Genomic DNA, 19,377 nt, shown 5'->3' on the forward strand with positions numbered 1-19,377 from the left:
GTTGTCAAGGGATAAAACTGACATCAATTTATGGAAAGAACTACAAGAAATAAAAGAAATTCTTTTGAAAAACGCCAAAAAACTAGACGATATTCAGGAAGAAGTAGCGACTTTAAATAAAAAAAACTGAAGTGCTAGAAATCAAAACAACGAAGTTAGAAATGAAAATGGACAGTTTTGAAGCTGAAAAAAGGCAATATAAAATGAACAGAGATAAAATCTTTGCACTCACCAGGGAGGTGGAGGATTGCCAGAATCGCATGAGGAGGAGTAATCTGAGACTTTTGGGTGTACCGGAAGGGGTGGAGAAAAATAATCCGGTCTCATTTGTTGAATACTTCTTGATGAAAGTCCTGCCCCTCAAATCCAAATACCCGATAGAAATTGAACGTGCACATCGCATACCAATGAGGAGACCTGATACTTTACAAGGTCCTCGCCCCCTAATTTTCAAGTTGCTAAGGCACCAACAAGTTTTAGAGGTGTTAAGAATGGCTAAAGAACATCCGAATCTAAAATGTCAGGATGCTAAAGTGCACATCGTTCCTGATTTCGCTAAAACAACGGCAGATAAAAGGAAAAAATTTTTAGATATGAGGCCGAAGTTAAGAGACATCGGAGCTAGATTTGGCCTGATATACCCTGCGATTATGAAAATAACTATTGACAACAAAACTATGAGCTTTGATGAGCCTGTGAAACTGGAAATGTTTTTAAATCAAAGGGAACAACCGATGTCAATCTAATTTGGATTATTCACTTCATGGAATTGAAATTGATTCTTCTTGATTTTTATTTGATTTGATTTATTATCATCTATAATATATTTGAGAATAAGCTAAATGACAGTTTGGCTCTGAGTCATTTTGAATGGAAACAGTGAAATGGAATGCTGATGAAAAAGACAGTTTGTCTCTCTATGAGCATTTAATCTCTTTATCACAAAAGATGACTTTTTAAAGTTGAAATGATTTCCTGCTACATATATTGAACAGTTATTAAAATCTCTGATATATGTTATTATATTATATTCATGAAGATATGATATTAATATGCAGAACTTATGGTGACAGATTTAATTTATATGTTTTGATGAGTTAATGGAGATTTTTTATAAAGTAATGTAATGTAATGTAATGTAATTTATTTCTTATATACCGCTACATCCGTTAGGTTCTAAGCGGTTTACAGAAAATATACATTAAGATTAGAAATAAGAAAGGTACTTGAAAAATTCCCTTACTGTCCCGAAGGCTCACAATCTAACTAAAGTACCTGGAGGGTAATAGAGAAGTGAAAAGTAGAGTTAGAGGAAAAATAAAAATAAAATAAACATTTTAACAAGACAGCATTTATCTAAATAATTTGGAAGGTAGAAGAGAGGAGAGAAAGGAATAGAAGCAGAAGGGGGAGCCGTTGAACAGTAGAATTCTGGAGAAATTTAAATGATAGAAATAGAACAAAACAAAGACAAAAGGCAAAACAATAGATAAGATTAAAGATAAATCATAAGCTGGAAAGAAAAATAAAATAAAACTTTGTCTTCAATCCACGTCTTAAATACAAATGATTTCTGTGAGCAAAGATTTTTAAGGGACTCTAGTTTAGGGTTTAATAGGTTCCTTGAAATTACTTAAAGGGAATATACAAATTTTAAAAAAATAAATAAATAATAACAATAATAAAAAAGGGAGAATATATATTATTAATAATTACTTTTTATTTCTAGGTTTATTACAAGTCTAATATTTTTAGCAAATATATAGAGTTTCATATTCTCTTTTGTCATTTATAAAGTCAATGAAAGAGCTTTATTTAGTTTTTTATTTGATTATTAATATTTAATACATATGATTATTACATACAATATTGTTCTATAATTGTGGTCTGTAAAGAGCTTTTAATTTATGCTTTACTTGGTCTTATATGTGCAGTTACAGGTTTTATCAGTCAATATTAAGGGTGGGAAAGGGAGGGGTGGGAGGGGGGTTAAAGGAAATTGATAACTGGAGTAGGGATATTGAATTGGGGGATATAAAAGAAAATGGTGTTTATTCATTTCAAATAATTTCAGTTTTTTGTTCAGATATAAGAAATGAAAGATATTTTGTAAAAATTAATTGGATTGATGGAGATTAAAATTTTTTCACTCAATGTCAATGGCCTTAATCACCCAGTAAAAAGAAAAAAAAATATTTGCATTTTTAAAAAGGCAACAGGCTGATGTGTATTACATTCAAGAGACACACTTGTCAATGGCAGAATCCAAAAAATTAGAAGATAATTGGGTGAAACACTGTTTCTTTGCTCCTGCAGTAGGGAAAAAGGCAGGAGTGGCTATAATAGTTAACAAAAAATGTTTAGCTTCATTTAAAATGAGGGAATTTGATCCTTTAGGGAGATGGATAAAAGTGGAAATGAGTATGGGAAATAATACTTTGACTTTACTAAATATCTATGCCCCGAATTCGAACCAAAATGATTTTTTTACAAATATACAAAAATTAATACTCCCACTGGCTGCTTCTAATTTAATAATAGCTGGAGATTTTAATGCTGTTATGGATCCTTTTTTGGATAAAAAACCAAGCAAAAATATAAAATCATTAGGGTTAGATAATTTGGTGAATACTTGTAATTTGAAAGATATATGGCGTATTCTTCATTTTAATGATCAGGAATTCTCTTTTTGCTCGCCAGTTCACAAATCTTTTTCAAGAATTGATTACATATTGGTATCACATTCCATGGTGCAAAAAGTGACACAAGCCTCCATTGATCCAATTATTTTGTCTGATCATGGAGGAGTGTGGATTACATTTACACTAGATAATAATGAACATAATAGATCATTATGGAGGTTTGATAATGCATTGGTTTTGGATTCAACTTTTCATGAAGAAATCAAATTAAAAATTTTGGAATTTTTCCAAATAAATACTTCAGCAGATATTAATGCGGAAATTTTATGGGATGCATTTAAAGCTACTATAAGAGGAAATATCATTTCTTATTCTGCATATATTAAAAAACAACTTATTAAACAATTTTTAGACTTGGAAAAAGAAATTAAACTGCTGGAGTCTAAATTAATTGATAAATGGAATCATCAAAATTTGCAAGCTTTATTAAAGGCTAAGGGTAAATATAATGAAATTTCTTCAAAAATGGCAAGGAAAGATTTGTTTTCTTCGCAAACCTTGTATTATGGAAAATCCAATAAGGCAGGAAGTTTACTTGCAAATTATCTTAAAGCAAAGAAAAGAAGAATAAAAATAATTGCAATAAAAGATGAGAAAGGAAATATGCACAATCAAATTAGTAACATCTTAAATCAATTTTTGGCTTTTTACAAAGAGTTGTATTCTTCCGAGTCTTCTGATGATAAAGTTCAAAAAGGTAAGGAATTTTTAAATCTTCTTGAGGGTCCAAAACTTCCTGATCATATAAAAAGAAGTTTAGAAGAACCTATATCATTAAAAGAATTAGAAACAGCATTGAAGTCTCTTAGAGTTGGATCCGCTCCAGGTGGAGATGGTTTTACTGTGGAATTCTATAAAACATTTCAAAATTCTTTATTACCCTATTTACTAAATTTATATCAATTCCAACTTAATAAAGGTTGTATTAAAAGTACCATGGCAGAATCTGTGGTGATTGTTTTGCCAAAGCCAAATAAAGATCCCACTTTGATTTCGAATTACAGGCCAATATCATTAATTAATGTGGATGGAAAATTATTGGCTAAAGCACTGGCATTAAGATTGGCAAAGGCTCTCCCTTACATAATTGATGTACATCAAACGGGTTTCATTGTTAACAAACATTCTTCTAACAATACAAGATTGGCGTTTCATACTTTAAATTTATCTAAAATGATGAATGAACCAGCTTTTGCTCTATCTTTAGATGCAGAAAAAGCTTTTGATAGGGTAGAATGGTCATTCATGTATCAGGCTTTGGATTGGTTTGGTATAGGTCCTGAATTTGTTCAAATGATTAAAACTTTGTATAGATCCCCTATGGCAAGATTATACATTAATAATAATTTATCTGAAAGTTTTAAACTACATAGAGGAGTTAGACAGAGATGTCCACTATCTCCTTTGCTGTTTGATATTGTGTTAGAACCCTTATTGATAGCTATTAACCAGACAAAGGGGATACAGGGTATTCCCCTGAAAGAATGGGAATACAAATTATCTGCTTATGCGGATGATATTTTATTATATTTGTGCAATCCAGGTTCAACTATACCGTGTTTGTTAGAATTGATTGAAAGGTTTGGAATGTTTTCAGGATATAAAATCAATTGGAATAAATCTGAAATACTTTCGCTTAATGTTCATTGCATAAAATCTATGTTTGATTCATTTCCTTTTGTTTAGAAGGAGGATGGATTAAAATATTTAGGAATTTGGATTAAAAATTCAATAGAAGATACAATAAAAGAAAATGAAAAACTTTTATTAAAAAAGGTTTCAGAATTATGTGAACAATGGAATCCATTACATATATCTTGGTGGGGGAGAGTTCAAACTATAAAAATGATGGTATTGCCTGTGGTTTGCTATCAAATGTGTATGATTCTGGTATTTTTTCAAAACTCTTTTTATAAAAAATTGAATTCAATAATTATTAAGTTTGTTTGGCTTGGCAAAACACCTAGAATTGCTTTGGTATCTTTACAGAAATCAATTAAGGAGGGTGGGGTAAATTTCCCAAATTTCTATAGGTATCATCAGGCCTATATTTTATGTCAAGGTATGTATTGGGTCCTCCCAGATCTCATTGAATACACTCCAGATTGGTTATATTTGGAATGGCGACTCATGTCTCCTTTACATCTTAGTCACATTCTCAGTATCAAGATGCCCAGATTGTATAAAGAAAATAAACTTTTATTAGATACATGGAAAACTCTGAGGTATGTAAGTAATTTAACTGAAATTCCTATTAATAAATCAACAAATCAATCTATATGGCTAAACTCCAAGATTCAAATTGGCGGATCTAAGATTGTCTGGAAGCATTGGTTAAATGCAGGAATACGATCTTTAAATGATGTTATTTCAAATGGAAAAATGCTTGAGTTTACACAATTGCAAAATAAATTTGGACTGAATAAATCACAATTCTATAAATATTTGCAATTGAAGCAGGCCATTCAGGCAGGGTTCCCTGAATGGAAAAATCTAAATTCTCAATGTAGCATGGAATTTTTATGCTTCCAAGCAGATTTTCTGGGACACCAGGCCGCACAGTGGTATAAAGTTATTAGTGATTTGGTTAATAAAAAACCTAAAAATGGTCTTAGGGATATTTGGAGCATTGAGATTAGGCATCAAATTTCAGCATCTCAATGGCCACAAATTTGGTCTTGGAGAATAAGATCTACACTGTCAGCATCTATGAGACAAACTTGGTTTTTTCTTTTGCATAGAGCATTTTGGACCCCTGTTAGATTAAATAAATTAAATAGTTCATTGTCTAATAGATGCTGGCATTGTAAGCTTGATGTAGGGACTTTGGATCATCTTTTATTTTTTTGTCCCTATATATTAGCCTTTTGGAATTCGATCTGGGATCAAATAAATTCTTTATTAGAAAATCCTGTAGCATTAACTTATGATACTGTGATATTTGGCATGTCTATGAGGAAAAAGAGTAAGATATCGGCAAGTAATAACAAACTTTTATTGATTATGACAGGAGTTGCCATACAACATATCACTACCAATTGGAAGGACCACAGCAAGCTTAACTTTAATTTCTGGTGGAATTCACTTTGTCATATATACAAAATGGAACATTCAATAGCAATACAAAATGGAAATTATAAAAGGTTTAATGAAATATGGGAGCCATTGACGTTGTTATGTGATGAATAAACACCATTTTCTTAACAATACTTATGAATGGAGGGGAAAGGGGTGGGAATGTATAAATAAAGAACAAGGTTAAAAGAAAATATGAAAAAGATTGATTCAATGAAGAAAATAGTATGGAAAAAGAAGGGGGGGAGAAGGGTTTAGATATATATACATTTGTTAATATCTTGATAGATTTATCAAGTGTTGATTGTAAATCTATGTATCACTTTTATTGTACACTTGATGAAAGATTTAAAAATGAATAAAGAATTAAAAAAAAAAAAAAATCTTCACTCAAAACTTCCCCCTGCCTGCTACTCTTAGCAGGAACTGGGAACATAAATAACAGCTTGTTTAACCCAGAAAGCTAGGCCCTTGCTGGTACAAGTAACACTGGACCTGAGTGCCACTTGCCTGGACTGGGTAGGTTGAAACCCTATTCTTTCTCAGGCACAATGAAATAAACACATGTTCATTTTAAAACCCCTGGGTTTCTCTATCTCTCTCTTTCAACTACAGTCCAAATCATAAGAGAGAGCAAAATAAAAAAATATATTCATGAAACTTTCAGTAATATCCCAAACAAAATAAAGCCCTTAACTTGGCTTTCTCACTATCCAAATGAGCACTTTAAAAACAACTCCACTTTAGTGCTGTGAGCTCAGGTTTCAGCTCAGCACAAGAAAAAAACCCAGGAAAATAAACATTGCAGAAAACATTTCACTCCAGCTGGGAGATTCTAACCTGCTTACAAGCTATGCTACAATCCATGGCTTCAGGAGCACATTGTGTAACAGGAATGTTTCCCACAGCATCTGTTCTCCATTCAGCATGCTTGAATCTCCTGCAGGAGAATCTCTGTCACAGCCGTTGCTTGTGTCCATTTGCTCCCAGGTCTCCTCCCCTGGACTCCTCTGACCTTCATTCCCCTCGGTCTTCCTCCCCTAAGGTGACCATTTATTTTTTTCATCAAAAAGGGGACATCTATTAATTGTCTGTCCTGCCCCCAATCCTGCCCTAGCCCTGCCCCAATCCCACCTGAGTCCCGCCCCAGCCACGCCTCAATTTCTTCCATTCATTTTCATGTACACATAATATCTTATTAATTCATAATGGTAACCATAAAATTTTAAAAAACTACAAAGCACACTATACACAGAAAATGTTAATTATCATTTATATTTGGGGGGGGGGTTCAAAGATGTCAAGGCAGATGACTTTAAAATATGCAATGTTCCCTCAGTAACTATAAAAAAATAGACAAAAATAGGGCAAAATATAGACAGCAGATATAAATTTTCTAAACTGACACATTTTGATCACTAAATTGAAAATAAAATCATTTTTCCTACCTTTGCTGTCTGGTGATTTCATGAGTCTCTGGTTTCGTTTCCTTCTGACTGTGTATCCTTTCTTTCATTTCTTTCTGCACTCAGGCCCAACAATTGTCCCTTTCTGTTCCCTCCCTCCTTCCTTCCTATGTCCTTGTTGCCCCCAGTGCCTCTTTCCCATGTCCTTAGGGCCCTCAGTGCTTCCTTCCCATGTCCTTAGTGCCTTCAGTGCCTCCTACCATGTCCTTAGGGCCCCCAGTGCCTCATTCCCATGTCCTTAGTGCCCCCAGTGCCTCCTTCCTTAGTGCCCCCAGTATCTCTTTCCCATGTCCCCCTCACTGCTTTCCAGACTTTATCCCACCTCCACCCATGAAGCCAGCCTGCCTAACTCCTTCCCTCCCTGCCGCGCAAAAAAAAAGCCTCCCTCCAGTGCCCGATTTAACCCCTCCTTTGCCTCTACTTCTCATGTAGAAAGGCCTACTAGCACTCTCTTTTTGCTGAGAAATATTTTATTAAGAAAAGTTTGGACAATTTCCTGGAGGAAAAATCCATAGTCTGTTATTGAGAAAGATATGGGGGAAGCCACTGCTTGCCCTGGATCAATAGCATGGAATGTTGCTACTCTTTGGGTTTTTGCTGGGTACTAGTGACGTGGATTGATCATCATGAGAACAGGCTACTGGGCTTGATGGACTATTGGTCTGACCCAGTAATGATATTCTTATGTTCTTATTTTGGTCCAAGCACTTATTCTATCTCACCTAGATTACTGTGATGGATATTTGTTCCCTTTCTGAATTTCAGAATTTCAAAATTTCAGATGTCCCAGAATGTTGTAGCTAAATATGCCTTAAGAAGTTTGATAGGGTGATTCCCTCTTTGCATTGATTGTCTTTTTAGGCGTGTATTTCTTTTACATTGGCCTGTCTGATTTTCAAGCTATTTGATGTTTGCTTTCTTTTCCTCTCCATCCTAGTATTTCTTCAGCAGGATTTTCCAGACTACTAGTTTTTATTCTTCTTCTTCCAGAATACAATATAAGAAATTTTGGGAAAAATCTTTTATCTGGCAGGCAGTTCAAATTTGGCCTGCATTGCTACTAGTATTGAAAATGTTTCTTCCTACATACCTTTTCGAAAGGAGATGAAAACTTGTTTATTTAAGAATTTTTATTAGGTTAATTTCAGTCTTTTTCTGTCTTATTTGGTTGTTTTGCAATCTGCCTTGAACCTGTTTTCCTCCAACAAGATTTTCATAATTAAACTCAGTAATAATCATGATCATTACACAAAAGTGCTATTACAATGCAGGTTAAAGTGTGCTGGTGGTTCTTTAAGCTTGTTTGGCTGTCAGGACTTATTACACTGCACAACAAATTTTAACTTTTAACGTCCACCTCCCCGGCTGCAGCTCTCCTTCTTACCTCCCTGCTGCTGCTGGCAATCGCCGCCCAGAAGCCTTCTTCCTGATGTCGGAGAGGATGTTCTGGGCCAGCCAATCACTGGCTGGCTGGCCCAGAACATCCTCTCCGATGTCAGAACTGACGTTGGGAAGAAGGCTTCTGGGCGGCAATTACCAGCAGCAGCAGGGAGGTAAGAAGGAGAACAGCGGTGGCAGCTGCGGTGGCGGGGGGGAGGGGTTAAATCAGGCGCCCATCTTCCCAACTGTATGTCCAGCCCTGGCTCCTCCTCCCGCCCTAGCTATGAGTAGCAGAAGGAGCTGAGAGTGACGCCTTCTTTTCTATTCTCCCCCAATCAGTGCTAGAGGGCTCTCCCCACCCCAGGAACCGTTCTGACCAATCAGCACTGAAAGGGATTGAAGACTGTGCATTACTCAGCATTTCAGCATCCCGAAGCTATGTGTAGGGACAACGGGACAGGGGATCCAAAAACGGGACTGTCCCGTTCAAAACAGGATGTATGGTCACCTTATCCTCCCCTAACTCAGCTCTGCTGGAGGACAAGGGCTCAGACAAGGGCTCCTCTCCTCTGATTAGCTTAGGTGAGCACGAGGTCTCCTGGTTTGTAGCCAAGGCAAATCTCTTTCCAATGGCGTACCTGGGGGGGGGGGGGCGGTCCACCCTGGGTGCACGCCTTAGGGGGAATGCATAGCGATCCGGGTCTGGAACGCCCTACCCTACTCTTGAGAAAGACCTGCACCTCAGCGTGGCTGCCGGTGCACCCCCTCCGATATACGTGCTTTGGAGCAGAGTCGGCAGCCGTGCTGAGATGCAGGAAGGTCCCGCGATGAATATGTCTTCCAGCTCTGCTCCGGAAGAAGTAAGTTACGTCAGAGGGGGTGGACCAAGCAGACGCAGTCATCGCAATTCCCTGCGTCTGCCGGGTCCACCCACTCCGACGTAACTTACTTCTTCCGGAGCAGAGCCGGTGGACGTACTTATCCCGGGACCTTCCTGCATCTCATCGCGGCTGCTGACTCTGCTCCAAAGCAAGTATATCAGAGGGGTTCACCAGCAGCTGCGCTGAGGTGCAGGTCTTTCTCAACAGTAGGGCAGGATGTTCTGGACCCGGACCGCTATGCACCCCCCTAGGTACGCCACTGGACAGTCATCGCAACTCCCTGCGTCTACCGGGTCCACCCCCTTTGATGTAACTTACTTCTTCCGGAGCAGAGCCGGCAGACGTATTCATCGCGGGACCTTGCTGCATGAAGGGAGCAGGGCTTCAAGAGTGGTGGAGGGAGAGAAAGGGGGAAGGGTGGTACTGATGGAATTGGTGTGCAGGGAAAGGGAAGAGAGGCATAAGGGGAAAGGATATGGATGGAATTGGATTGGAGGGAAAGAAAGGGGGTAGATGCTAATTGAAGAAGGATGGATGGAGAGAGAAAGGGCAGGCAGTGGATGGTAGTGGGGAAGGTAGAGGGGGAGCCTATGCTAGATGGAAGTGCGGATGGGAGAGATAAAGGAGCAAATGCAGGAAGGAAATGGGAGGAGAGAAAGAGGGGAGCAGATGCTGGATGGAAGTGGACAGAGAGAGGAGAAGGTACTAGATGGAAGGGGTAGAGAAAGAGGGCACATGATGGAAGGAGGGGATAAATAAAAGGAGGGCACATGATGGGTGAAAAGGACTGAATTAGTGAAATACTGGAGGGGGGAGGGAAAGAACTGGCGAGCTGTAGGTAGACAGTAAAAAAGGAAATTGATGAGAGGGTAGTAAGAATGTAATCTAGACAGATGCAGAAAATAAATTGAAAAGGAAAATGAGGGGGAAAAGGGAAAGGGATTGTAGAGGAGAAGTGTGAGAGAGGAAAGGAGAGGAGAGAGATGCCAGAAAAATGTGGGTGAAAGGAGAGATGGAAGGGGGAGGCATACAGTTTCTGGAAGGGGCATAGAAGGAGAGAAGATGCCATATAGGGGCAGAGAGATGGCAGACAGTGGATGGAAGGAAGAGAGTAGCAAGAAGATGAGGAAAGCAGAAACCAGAGAAGACAAAGGTAGAACAAAAATTTTCTATTTATTTATTGCTTTAGGAGACATGTGTCACTGTTTCTGTGGTGCTGCATTGTATGCAGAGTCCAGCTTCTTGCTGGTTCAATTTAACCTTTGTCTATGTATTTCTATCTTATCCCCCCTTTTACAAAACGGTGGAGCGTTTTTTAGCGCCAGCCATGATGGTAGCAGCTCTGATGTTCAGAATTCTACCACCATGGCTAAAAACCACACTACAGTTTTGTAAAAGGGGGAGGGGTTAATTTGTGATTATATATTCCAAACTAGTCGAAGGTGTCTTCTGTGTTCTGTGTGTTCAAAAGACATGGTTTTCTGTTAGGATTTTCGGTGTAGGATTGATCTGTACTAATCTGGCTTGTTTAGTTTTACAATGGGTGTATTGATGTACTGCTCACTGCAGTATGTAAGATGCTGCCTTTTCCTAGGTATACTCTTGTGTGACGTTTGGATTGTTACTAAAAATCATGTTTTTCATATAAATGGGGGGGGGGGGGTCAAAAAAACAATGGGCCCCGGGTGCCACATATGCTAGGTACGCCACTATCTCTGTCTCTTCTTAAAGAGGCAGAATGGAGAAAAGGTGCAGCTCAAGTGTGTGTACTTTTTCTAGATTGCACTGTTCTAGCTTTGAGAACTGACACAGGGATAGGACTGAGATGCTTTAGAACTGGTTCTGTTTCCTGCATTTCAATGTCAGGGGAGCGCAGCATGGTGTCCCTGTCACAATCTCTTGCATGGATCAAAAATTCCTGGGTATTTAGCCCCCCCTTTTATCAAACTGTGTTAGGGTGTTTTATTGCCGGTCGCTGTGGTAAAAGCTCCAACACTCATAGAAATTCTATGAGCATTGGAGCTTTTACTATAGCAGCCAGCAATAAAAAAAAAAAAAAACCCTAATACAGCTTGATAAAAAAATGGGAAAAAAGAAGAAAAAAAAAAGAAATAAGGGGGACATAGCCATAAGCGTTCATGTATTGAAAGGACTCCCGCCAAGCCGAAGCCTAGCGGATGAAGAACCAGCTTCCACGTGGCGATAGGAATATGGCTGCCATTCTGATTGCAGGCTTCGGGAACGCCATTCTGATTGCAGGATTCGGGAGCGCTGCAGGAAGTCTCCACTGATCTCCATAGAGTAGCGTAGCACTTTAAACTCTGTCTATGTTAGTTGGCTGGAGATCCTCAAGGAAATCCGACAGAAGCTGAGAGTCAGTAAAGTTTTTGGTTTGATTATTAATTGTAACACGCATCGTGGCAGGGAAAAGCAGGGCCGCCATCAGAAATTTCTGGGCCCCTTACTGAGCAATCCTATTGGGCCCCCCACGCACCCCTTCCCCCCCCCCCCGACCCCCTCTTCTTCCATAGGCCGAATACACACATACTTTTCTCTGTCGCCGCACTCTTTGACCAAAAGATTTGTAAGCCTGCAACCACGTCAAGGTAGACTCTTTCAGCAGGGCCCTAACCTAACCTAAACTAAACTAATCTATACCTATCTATTCTAAACTAACATATGTCTAATACTGAACTAATAACAAACTAACAAACATCTGCATAATAAATAACTAATAAATAATAGTGCTAGTAGCTATAATTCACTTTTGAATATAAAATCTCAGTTAAGGATTGCTTTTGACCTTTGTAGGCCAGAAGTAGATCACAATTGCACAATATTTTTTGTAACAAGTATTAAATGTGTTTTTATAAATACTGTAAGCTTAATAAATATATCAGAAAAAACTATACATCTGAGCGCATATCTGAACATACACATCTGTATGATCCCATCCTCCTCAGCTTGCCTATAGCTGCATCATGCATGTTAAAAATGTACGATATGTTGATATGTGCACCTTCCTTCCTTCCCATCCATTCTCCTCAGCCTGTCCTTACACATCCACAGCTGCATGTTAATGATGATGTATATGTTATGATGATAAATAAGTGCATATGAGCACATCATTAACATGCAGCTATGGATGAATATAAAAAAGAAACAATATTCTGTACAATTGTCAATTTATAAATCAGCGTCTTCTCCCCACTCTCTCTTCCCCATTTCCCTTCAGCGTCCTCAGCCCACTCTCTCTCCACTTTCCTTCAGCACACACACATAAAAACAAGCAAGTAATTTATATCATTTTCATTCTATTCATTCATAGAAATTAAAGTCTAAATAATGCCAGTCACATAACAAAACATGATTTTACAAAAATAATTCCCTGCACAGTCAAGCCTGCAAGGATTACTAGATGTCTTTCAGCAGCTTCCCTCCCTCCCTTACCTTTGTGGCCAAGTCAAAATGATCTACCAACAATAAAATTTTAAAAACACATAAAGCACGCTGTACGCAGAGAAAATGTTAATTATCATTTATATTCCGCGGGTTTTCAAAGAGGTCAAGGCAGATGACTTTATGCAATGTCACCTCAGTAACAACTATACAAAAATAGACAAATATTCCTCCTCCCTTTTTACTAAAACGCGATAGCGGTTTTTAGCGCAGGGAGCTGCGCTGAATGCCCCACGCTGCTCTGAACGCTCATAGGCTCCCTACGCTAAAAAACGCTATTGCGGTTTAGTAAAAGGGGGCCATAGTGCAAAATATAGACAGCATATATAAATTCTCAAAGCAGACACATTTTGATCACTAAATTGAAAATAAAATCATTTTTCCTACCTTTGGTAATTTATCAGTCTCTGGTTGCACTTTATTCTTCTGACTGTGCATCCAATATTTCTTCCCTTCTTTCAGCCTCCTGTATGCTTCCTCTCCTCAAGACCTCATTCCCTCCCCAAACTTTTTCTTTGTTTCACCCTGCCCCTTCTTTCTTTTTCTCTCTCTCCATACCCCCTTTCTTTCTGTATGTCTGTTTTTCTCTCTCTCTTACCCTGCCCCCTTCTTTCTTTCTCTCCCCACACCCTCTTTCGTTCTGTATGTCTGTTTTTCTCTCTCTCTCCGTGCCCCATTTTTCTTTGTTTCACCCTGCCCCCTTTCTTTCTTTCTTTCTGGCTTCCTGTCCCCCCCTTTCTTTCTTTCTCCCTGCCCTCCCCTATGCCACCACCATTGGGAAAATGCTGCCACCGCCACTGGGGAATAGGCTGCCACTGCCGCCAGTGGGAACAGGCCGGCGCTGAGTTCGCCCTGCTTCTCTTCGCCATGGGGCCGACCAACTCTCGCCACCCGACGTCAATTCTAACGTCAGAGAGGACGTTCTAGGCCAGCCAGGCAGCGATTGGCTGGCCCAGAACGTCTTCTCCGACATCAGAATTGACGCGAGTGGCGAGAGTTGGTCGGCCCCACAGGGAAAAGCAGGGAGAACTTGGCGCCGGCCTGTTCCCGATGACGGCGGTGGCACTCAAGTGGCTAAAGAGCCGCAGTTTGCCGGCCTAGGGAGAACACTGGAGGGTGGCCAGCTGTGCATCCCCTTGGGATGTAAATTTGGGGCGGGGTGGGGCGGACCGCCCTCCCCCCCACCCTCCCCCACCTTGGTATGCCACTATGTGTACCTCACTCCCTCCATATGACCAAAAATTCTCCTTTCTTCTATTCCCCGTATACACAACCATCTCTTTCCCTCCCTTCCTCTCTCACAAGTCCATGCCTTCTGTGTCCAAAAACCCATTCTCTCCCCCACCTCAGCATCTCTTTCCCTCCCTTCCTCTCTCCCAAGTCCATGCCTTCTGTGTCCAAAAACCCATTCCCTCCCCCACCTCAGCATCTCTTTCTCTCCCTTCCTCTCTCCCAAGTCCATGCCTTCTGTGTTCAAAAACCCATTCCCTCCCCCACCTCAGTATCTATTTCCCTCCCTTCCTCTCTCCCAAGTCCATGCCTTCTGTGTCCAAAAACCCATTCCCTCCCCCACCTCAGCATCTCTTTCTCTCCCTTCCTCTCTCCCAAGTCCATGCCTTCTGTGTCCAAAAACCCATTCCCTCCCTCACCTCAGCATCTCTTTCTCTCCCTTCCTCTCTCCCAAGAGCATGCCTTCTGTGTCCAAAAACCCATTCCATCCCCCACCTCAGCATCTCTTTCCCTCCCTTCCTCTCTCCCAAGTCCATGCCTTCTGTGTCCAAAAACCCATTCCCTCCCCCACCTCAGCATCTCTTTCCCTTCCTTCCTCTCTCCCAAGTCCATGCCTTCTGTGTCTAAAAACCCATTCCCTCCCCCACCTCAGCATCTCTTTCCCTCCCTTCCTCTATCCCAAGTCTATGCCTTCTGTGTCCAAAAACCCATTCTCTCCCCCACCTCAGCATCTCTTTCCCTCCCTTCCTCTCTCCCAAGTCCATGCCTTCTGTGTCCAAAAACCCATTCCCTCCCCCACCTCAGCATCTTTTTTCCTCCCTTCCTCTCTCCCAAGTTCATGCCTTGTGTCCAAAACGCACTCCCTCCCCCCTTTTGTGTTCCGCGTTTGCCTCCCAGCCCATCTTTGCAACGTTCTCAGAAAAACGGAGCTCGAGTCGAGAGGCTTGTCTTCTGTTTCCTGCCTGCCCTGTCGCGCACAAATAGCCGACCGGAAGTATTCTCCGACGTCAGTGCTGACGTCAGAGGGCAGGCTTTGCTTAAGCCCTCCCTCCGACGTCAGCGCTGACATCGGGGAACACTTCCGATCGGCTATATGTGAGCGGCAGGGCAGGTAGAAACAGAAGACGAGCCTCGCGGCTTGAGATGTATTGAACTCCGCAGGTTCACCGTCAAGTTCTCTCCTGTGCACCTGGGGCGGACCACCCCCTCCCTAGACTGTGGCCTAAGACCCTGGGGGAGCCCGGGCCCCCTGTCAGCTCCGGGCCCCTGAATGCAGGACTGGTAGTACTGCCCTGATGACGGCCCTGGGGAAAAGCATGCCAAATTGGGCTTTGAGCTCTCTAAGCTTTGGTCGATAGGAAAGTAGTTGCTTCCTCCACAGCGCCGCGTTCTTAGTAAGATCCGGTACAAAGAGAATAGTATGGGTGTCTAATTTGATGGGCGACTTCAGCTTCGCTCTCTGCATTACCTCCGATAATTGCGTGTATCGCAGGAACCGGACAATAATAGCTCTGGGGTACCTCGCATTCGCTGGTCTGAACGACGGTACTCTATGAGCTCTCTCCAATTCAAACTCTCTCGAAAATTGGAGGTTGAGGATGTCAGGTATTAACTTTTCCATAAAGGATAAAATATCCGCTCCCTCCTTTCCCTCCGGTACCCCAAGAACACGGAGGTTGTTCCGGCGTGAGTGGAGCTGAAGATCCTCCAGATCCTTTTCTAGTTGAGGAACTTTTTTCATCTGGCCCTGCATGCTTTTAATGGTAGCTTGTGCAGAGGATTGAGCATGTTCCACACCATCCAGTCTAGTAGTCAGCTGCACAATGTCTTGTTTTAAAGTTGTTAAGTCTTGCTTGATTTCAGAGGTGTCCTCTTTGGTCTCGTTGACGACCTCCCTCATAGCCCGCAGTTCAGTTAAGAGGGCCTGAGTGGATTCCGGCTCTGTCTTGTCATCCGCCGATTTTTGTGGTGATGCAGGCTCGGGCTTGTGGCGTTTGCCCACTTTAGACGAAGCCATCAGGTATAGGAAAGATAGAGCGCTGATTGTTTGATATACCGTTGAGGATATCACCGATTTTTTATTGATTATTTAGTCTGATATGCCGGAGCACGCTGACTACGCCGCCATTCCTTATCGCGCCCTCTAGCGATTTTTTTCGGCTGCATGATATATTAACTCATTTATTTATGACCACTAATCAGTATAGACTTAACTTATCTTTTATCCAGTTGGAGGTTTTATATATAAGGCTCTTGTCTGTCCAATAATTTATGATGGTTGGTTCTTTTATGTTATTTATTACCATTTTTTTATATATTACATATATTTTAAATTAACATCTTTGTTTTAGGTAATATATGTTGTTTATTTCGTTTTTATGCTGTGTTTGCTATTTTATTTGTGATGTATTATGTTTGGTTTAAGATAAATGTTACATATATATATATTTTGAATATCATTTTAAGTCTATATGCTTATTTCTTGTTTCTTTCTTATGTCTTATGATAGTTATCTTTCCAGCTTTTTTGTGACAAATTTTTCTTTTCTTTTTTACCACGATATGTATTCTTTATATATATCCTTTTTTTAATTTTCCACTTTCCCTCTCACTTTTAATGCTTTCACTTTTTCCATGGTCTTTTTATAGTAATCTATTTAGAACTTTTTTCAATAGCTACACTTAAGTCTACTCTGGTTACCATTTGCCTTTTACTAATACCTGGCTTTCTTTGGCTATTTTATTATTTATTTCACGTTTTTTTATAGCTACCTTAACTTTTATTGTTTCTAACTGTTATCCACTATGATTCGGTTTGTTCCTTTATGTGCTTTCTGCATGAAGTTCATTTTCATTGCATGCAGTCTTTCCTTCTTTTCCACACACTTGTTTTATGAGTGATCACCTTTGATAGCATTGGTCAAACAAGATCACCATGCTTTTATATATAGTATATTTTATATAATAGTTTACATCGCATTTATATTTTTTATAATAATTTTAATATTGTATTTTGTATTATATTTGTACTTAATAGGACCCCTGATGAAGGTTGTCCGAAACACGGACCGTGTTGGGTCCCTTGCTTGGTAAAAAGGTTTTTAGATATAATTTATTTGTCACAATAAAATTTGCCTGCATCGTGTACATGCCTGCAGTTTTGGTTTGTTTGTTTCTGGTTGGTTTTTTACTGCAGACATGGTTGGACCCCCTGTTTTCTCTGGTTTTGTTACTGAAGTCCAAGTACATGACGTCGAGGGACTCCCCCATATCCAGATTTCTTGTTACCCAAAGAAGCTGATCAGATTGGATTGGCAGGACCTTCCCTTTGTAAATCCATGTTGATGGGGATCTCTTAGATTCTCCTCGTTCAGGATCGTATCCAATTTGTGTTTGATTAGCGTTTCCATGAGTTTACTCACTATCGATTTGAGACTCATCGGTCTGTAATTCGCAGCCTCCGTCCTGCATCCCTTTTTGTGGAGTGGAATGACATTAGCCGTTTTCCAGTCCAACGGGACTCTTCCTGTACTCAGGGAAAGATTGAAGAGCGCGGATAACGGTTCCGGCAGGACGTTACTCAACTCTCTAAGCACCCTGGCTTTGTTTACTTTGAGTCTTGATAGCTCATAGTAGACACTGCTGGGCATAAACTCAAAATTTTGAAATGGGTCTTCCGAGCTTACCCTTGTCTGCAACTGTGGGCTGGATCCCAGCGCCTCACAGGTGAAGACTGAGCAGAAATACTCATTTAATAGTTCGGCTTTATCAGAGTCTGATTCTACATAATTCCCGTCTGGTTTCCTAAGGCGTACTATCCCATCTGTGTTTCTTTTTCTGTCACTAATATACCTGAAGAAGGATTTATCGCCCTTCTTAATGTTCTTTGCTAGATTCTCTTCCATTCAGAGTTTGGTCTCTTTGACTGCTGTTTTGACAGCCTTAGACTTGGCCAGATAGTCTTCCTTAGTCTCCCGTTTTCCTGATTGTTTGCAGGAGATAAATGCTCTTTTCTTCTTTTTTATGAGGTCTGAGATCTCCGCAGAGAACAACTGCGGTTTATTGTTTCTTCGCTGTTAACTTACTGTTTTTATATAGCAGTTGGTTGCTTTGTGTAGGGTTGATTTCAGAGTTGACCACATTACCTCTACATTATCTGTTTCAACTTGGTTTTGCAGCACCCGATGGACGAAATCTCCCATGCTTTTGAAGTTAGTGCCCTTAAAGTTGAGGACCTTTGTTGATGTGTTTGATCTAGTGAAACTTTTCCTGAGGTTGAACCATACCATGTTGTGGTCACTGGAGGCCAATGTATCGCCTACCGAAACCTCTATGACACTTTCTCCATTGCATCTTAGAAAAGGCTGTGTGTCAGCAGACCTTTTTTTAAAATGCTAACAGAATCTGAGAGCTCAACATGAACATCTAAATTCTGATATGTTCTAAAAATTGCCTTTAAATCAATTTAGTTTAACTAAATATTTTAAGGAGTACTAACAAACATAATGCACGCTAACAAATCAACATCCCTATTAACTACTGAGTAGGTGTGATGAGGAAATGTCAGACTTTGATGGTGGGAAATGAATAAAAGGGGGCAAAAATATCAATTATCTTTTTCTTAAATATTGTTATTGTAGGGATTCTGCTCTATTAAAAACTGGAAGCTGGACTAGAAAAGTTGACATAAAAAGAGCTGTAAAGTCTGAAGAGCTGAGTATAAATGTGATCAGTTCTGAGTATGGTAAGGGGATGCAGATTTAATAAAATTGTACATACATTTCTTTTTCAAAGTATTAAAAGTGAGTAAGTTTATATATTTTGTAACTTAGAAGTGTATTTCCAGTGCAATAGGTGAGACATTCTAGACAGTAGGGTTGTTTCCCTATAGCCACATGCTGCTGCAGAAGGAATCCACTCTGGATTTTTCACCCTGCCTCTGTTGTACTTCACTGGGCTTTCTAGCTCCACCTTCAGTTCTTTCCTTCTGCTCGTGTGCCTGCAGGAGTGTTTGTTATACTCTCCCCATTTTATTATTTTAATTTGATATAATTTCATCCCCTTTTCAGGTAATTTAGTGCTTGGAGCAAATTTGAAGCACTGCCTGTTTGAGAATTCACAGACTTTGGGCTGTAGCTGACAGGCTGATCCTACTAGTCACATGTTAGCCAGCCTGCTTAGTTTC

The 19,377-nt window shown here is 40.1% G+C and overlaps 1 protein-coding gene across 1 annotated transcript in view; it reads left to right on the forward strand.

Moving 5' to 3' along the window:
• Positions 1–19,377, forward strand: part of HFM1 (helicase for meiosis 1) — a 354,705-nt gene that overhangs the window by 232,411 nt on the left and 102,917 nt on the right. The window contains exon 28 of the mRNA XM_033916380.1: positions 18,833–18,936. Within this exon, the coding sequence (XP_033772271.1) occupies positions 18,833–18,936 (104 nt within the window). The remainder of the gene's footprint in view (positions 1–18,832; positions 18,937–19,377) is intronic.

This window comes from Geotrypetes seraphini, chromosome 12 (genome assembly GCF_902459505.1).
Source record: "Geotrypetes seraphini chromosome 12, aGeoSer1.1, whole genome shotgun sequence".
Lineage (NCBI taxonomy): Eukaryota > Metazoa > Chordata > Amphibia > Gymnophiona > Dermophiidae > Geotrypetes > Geotrypetes seraphini.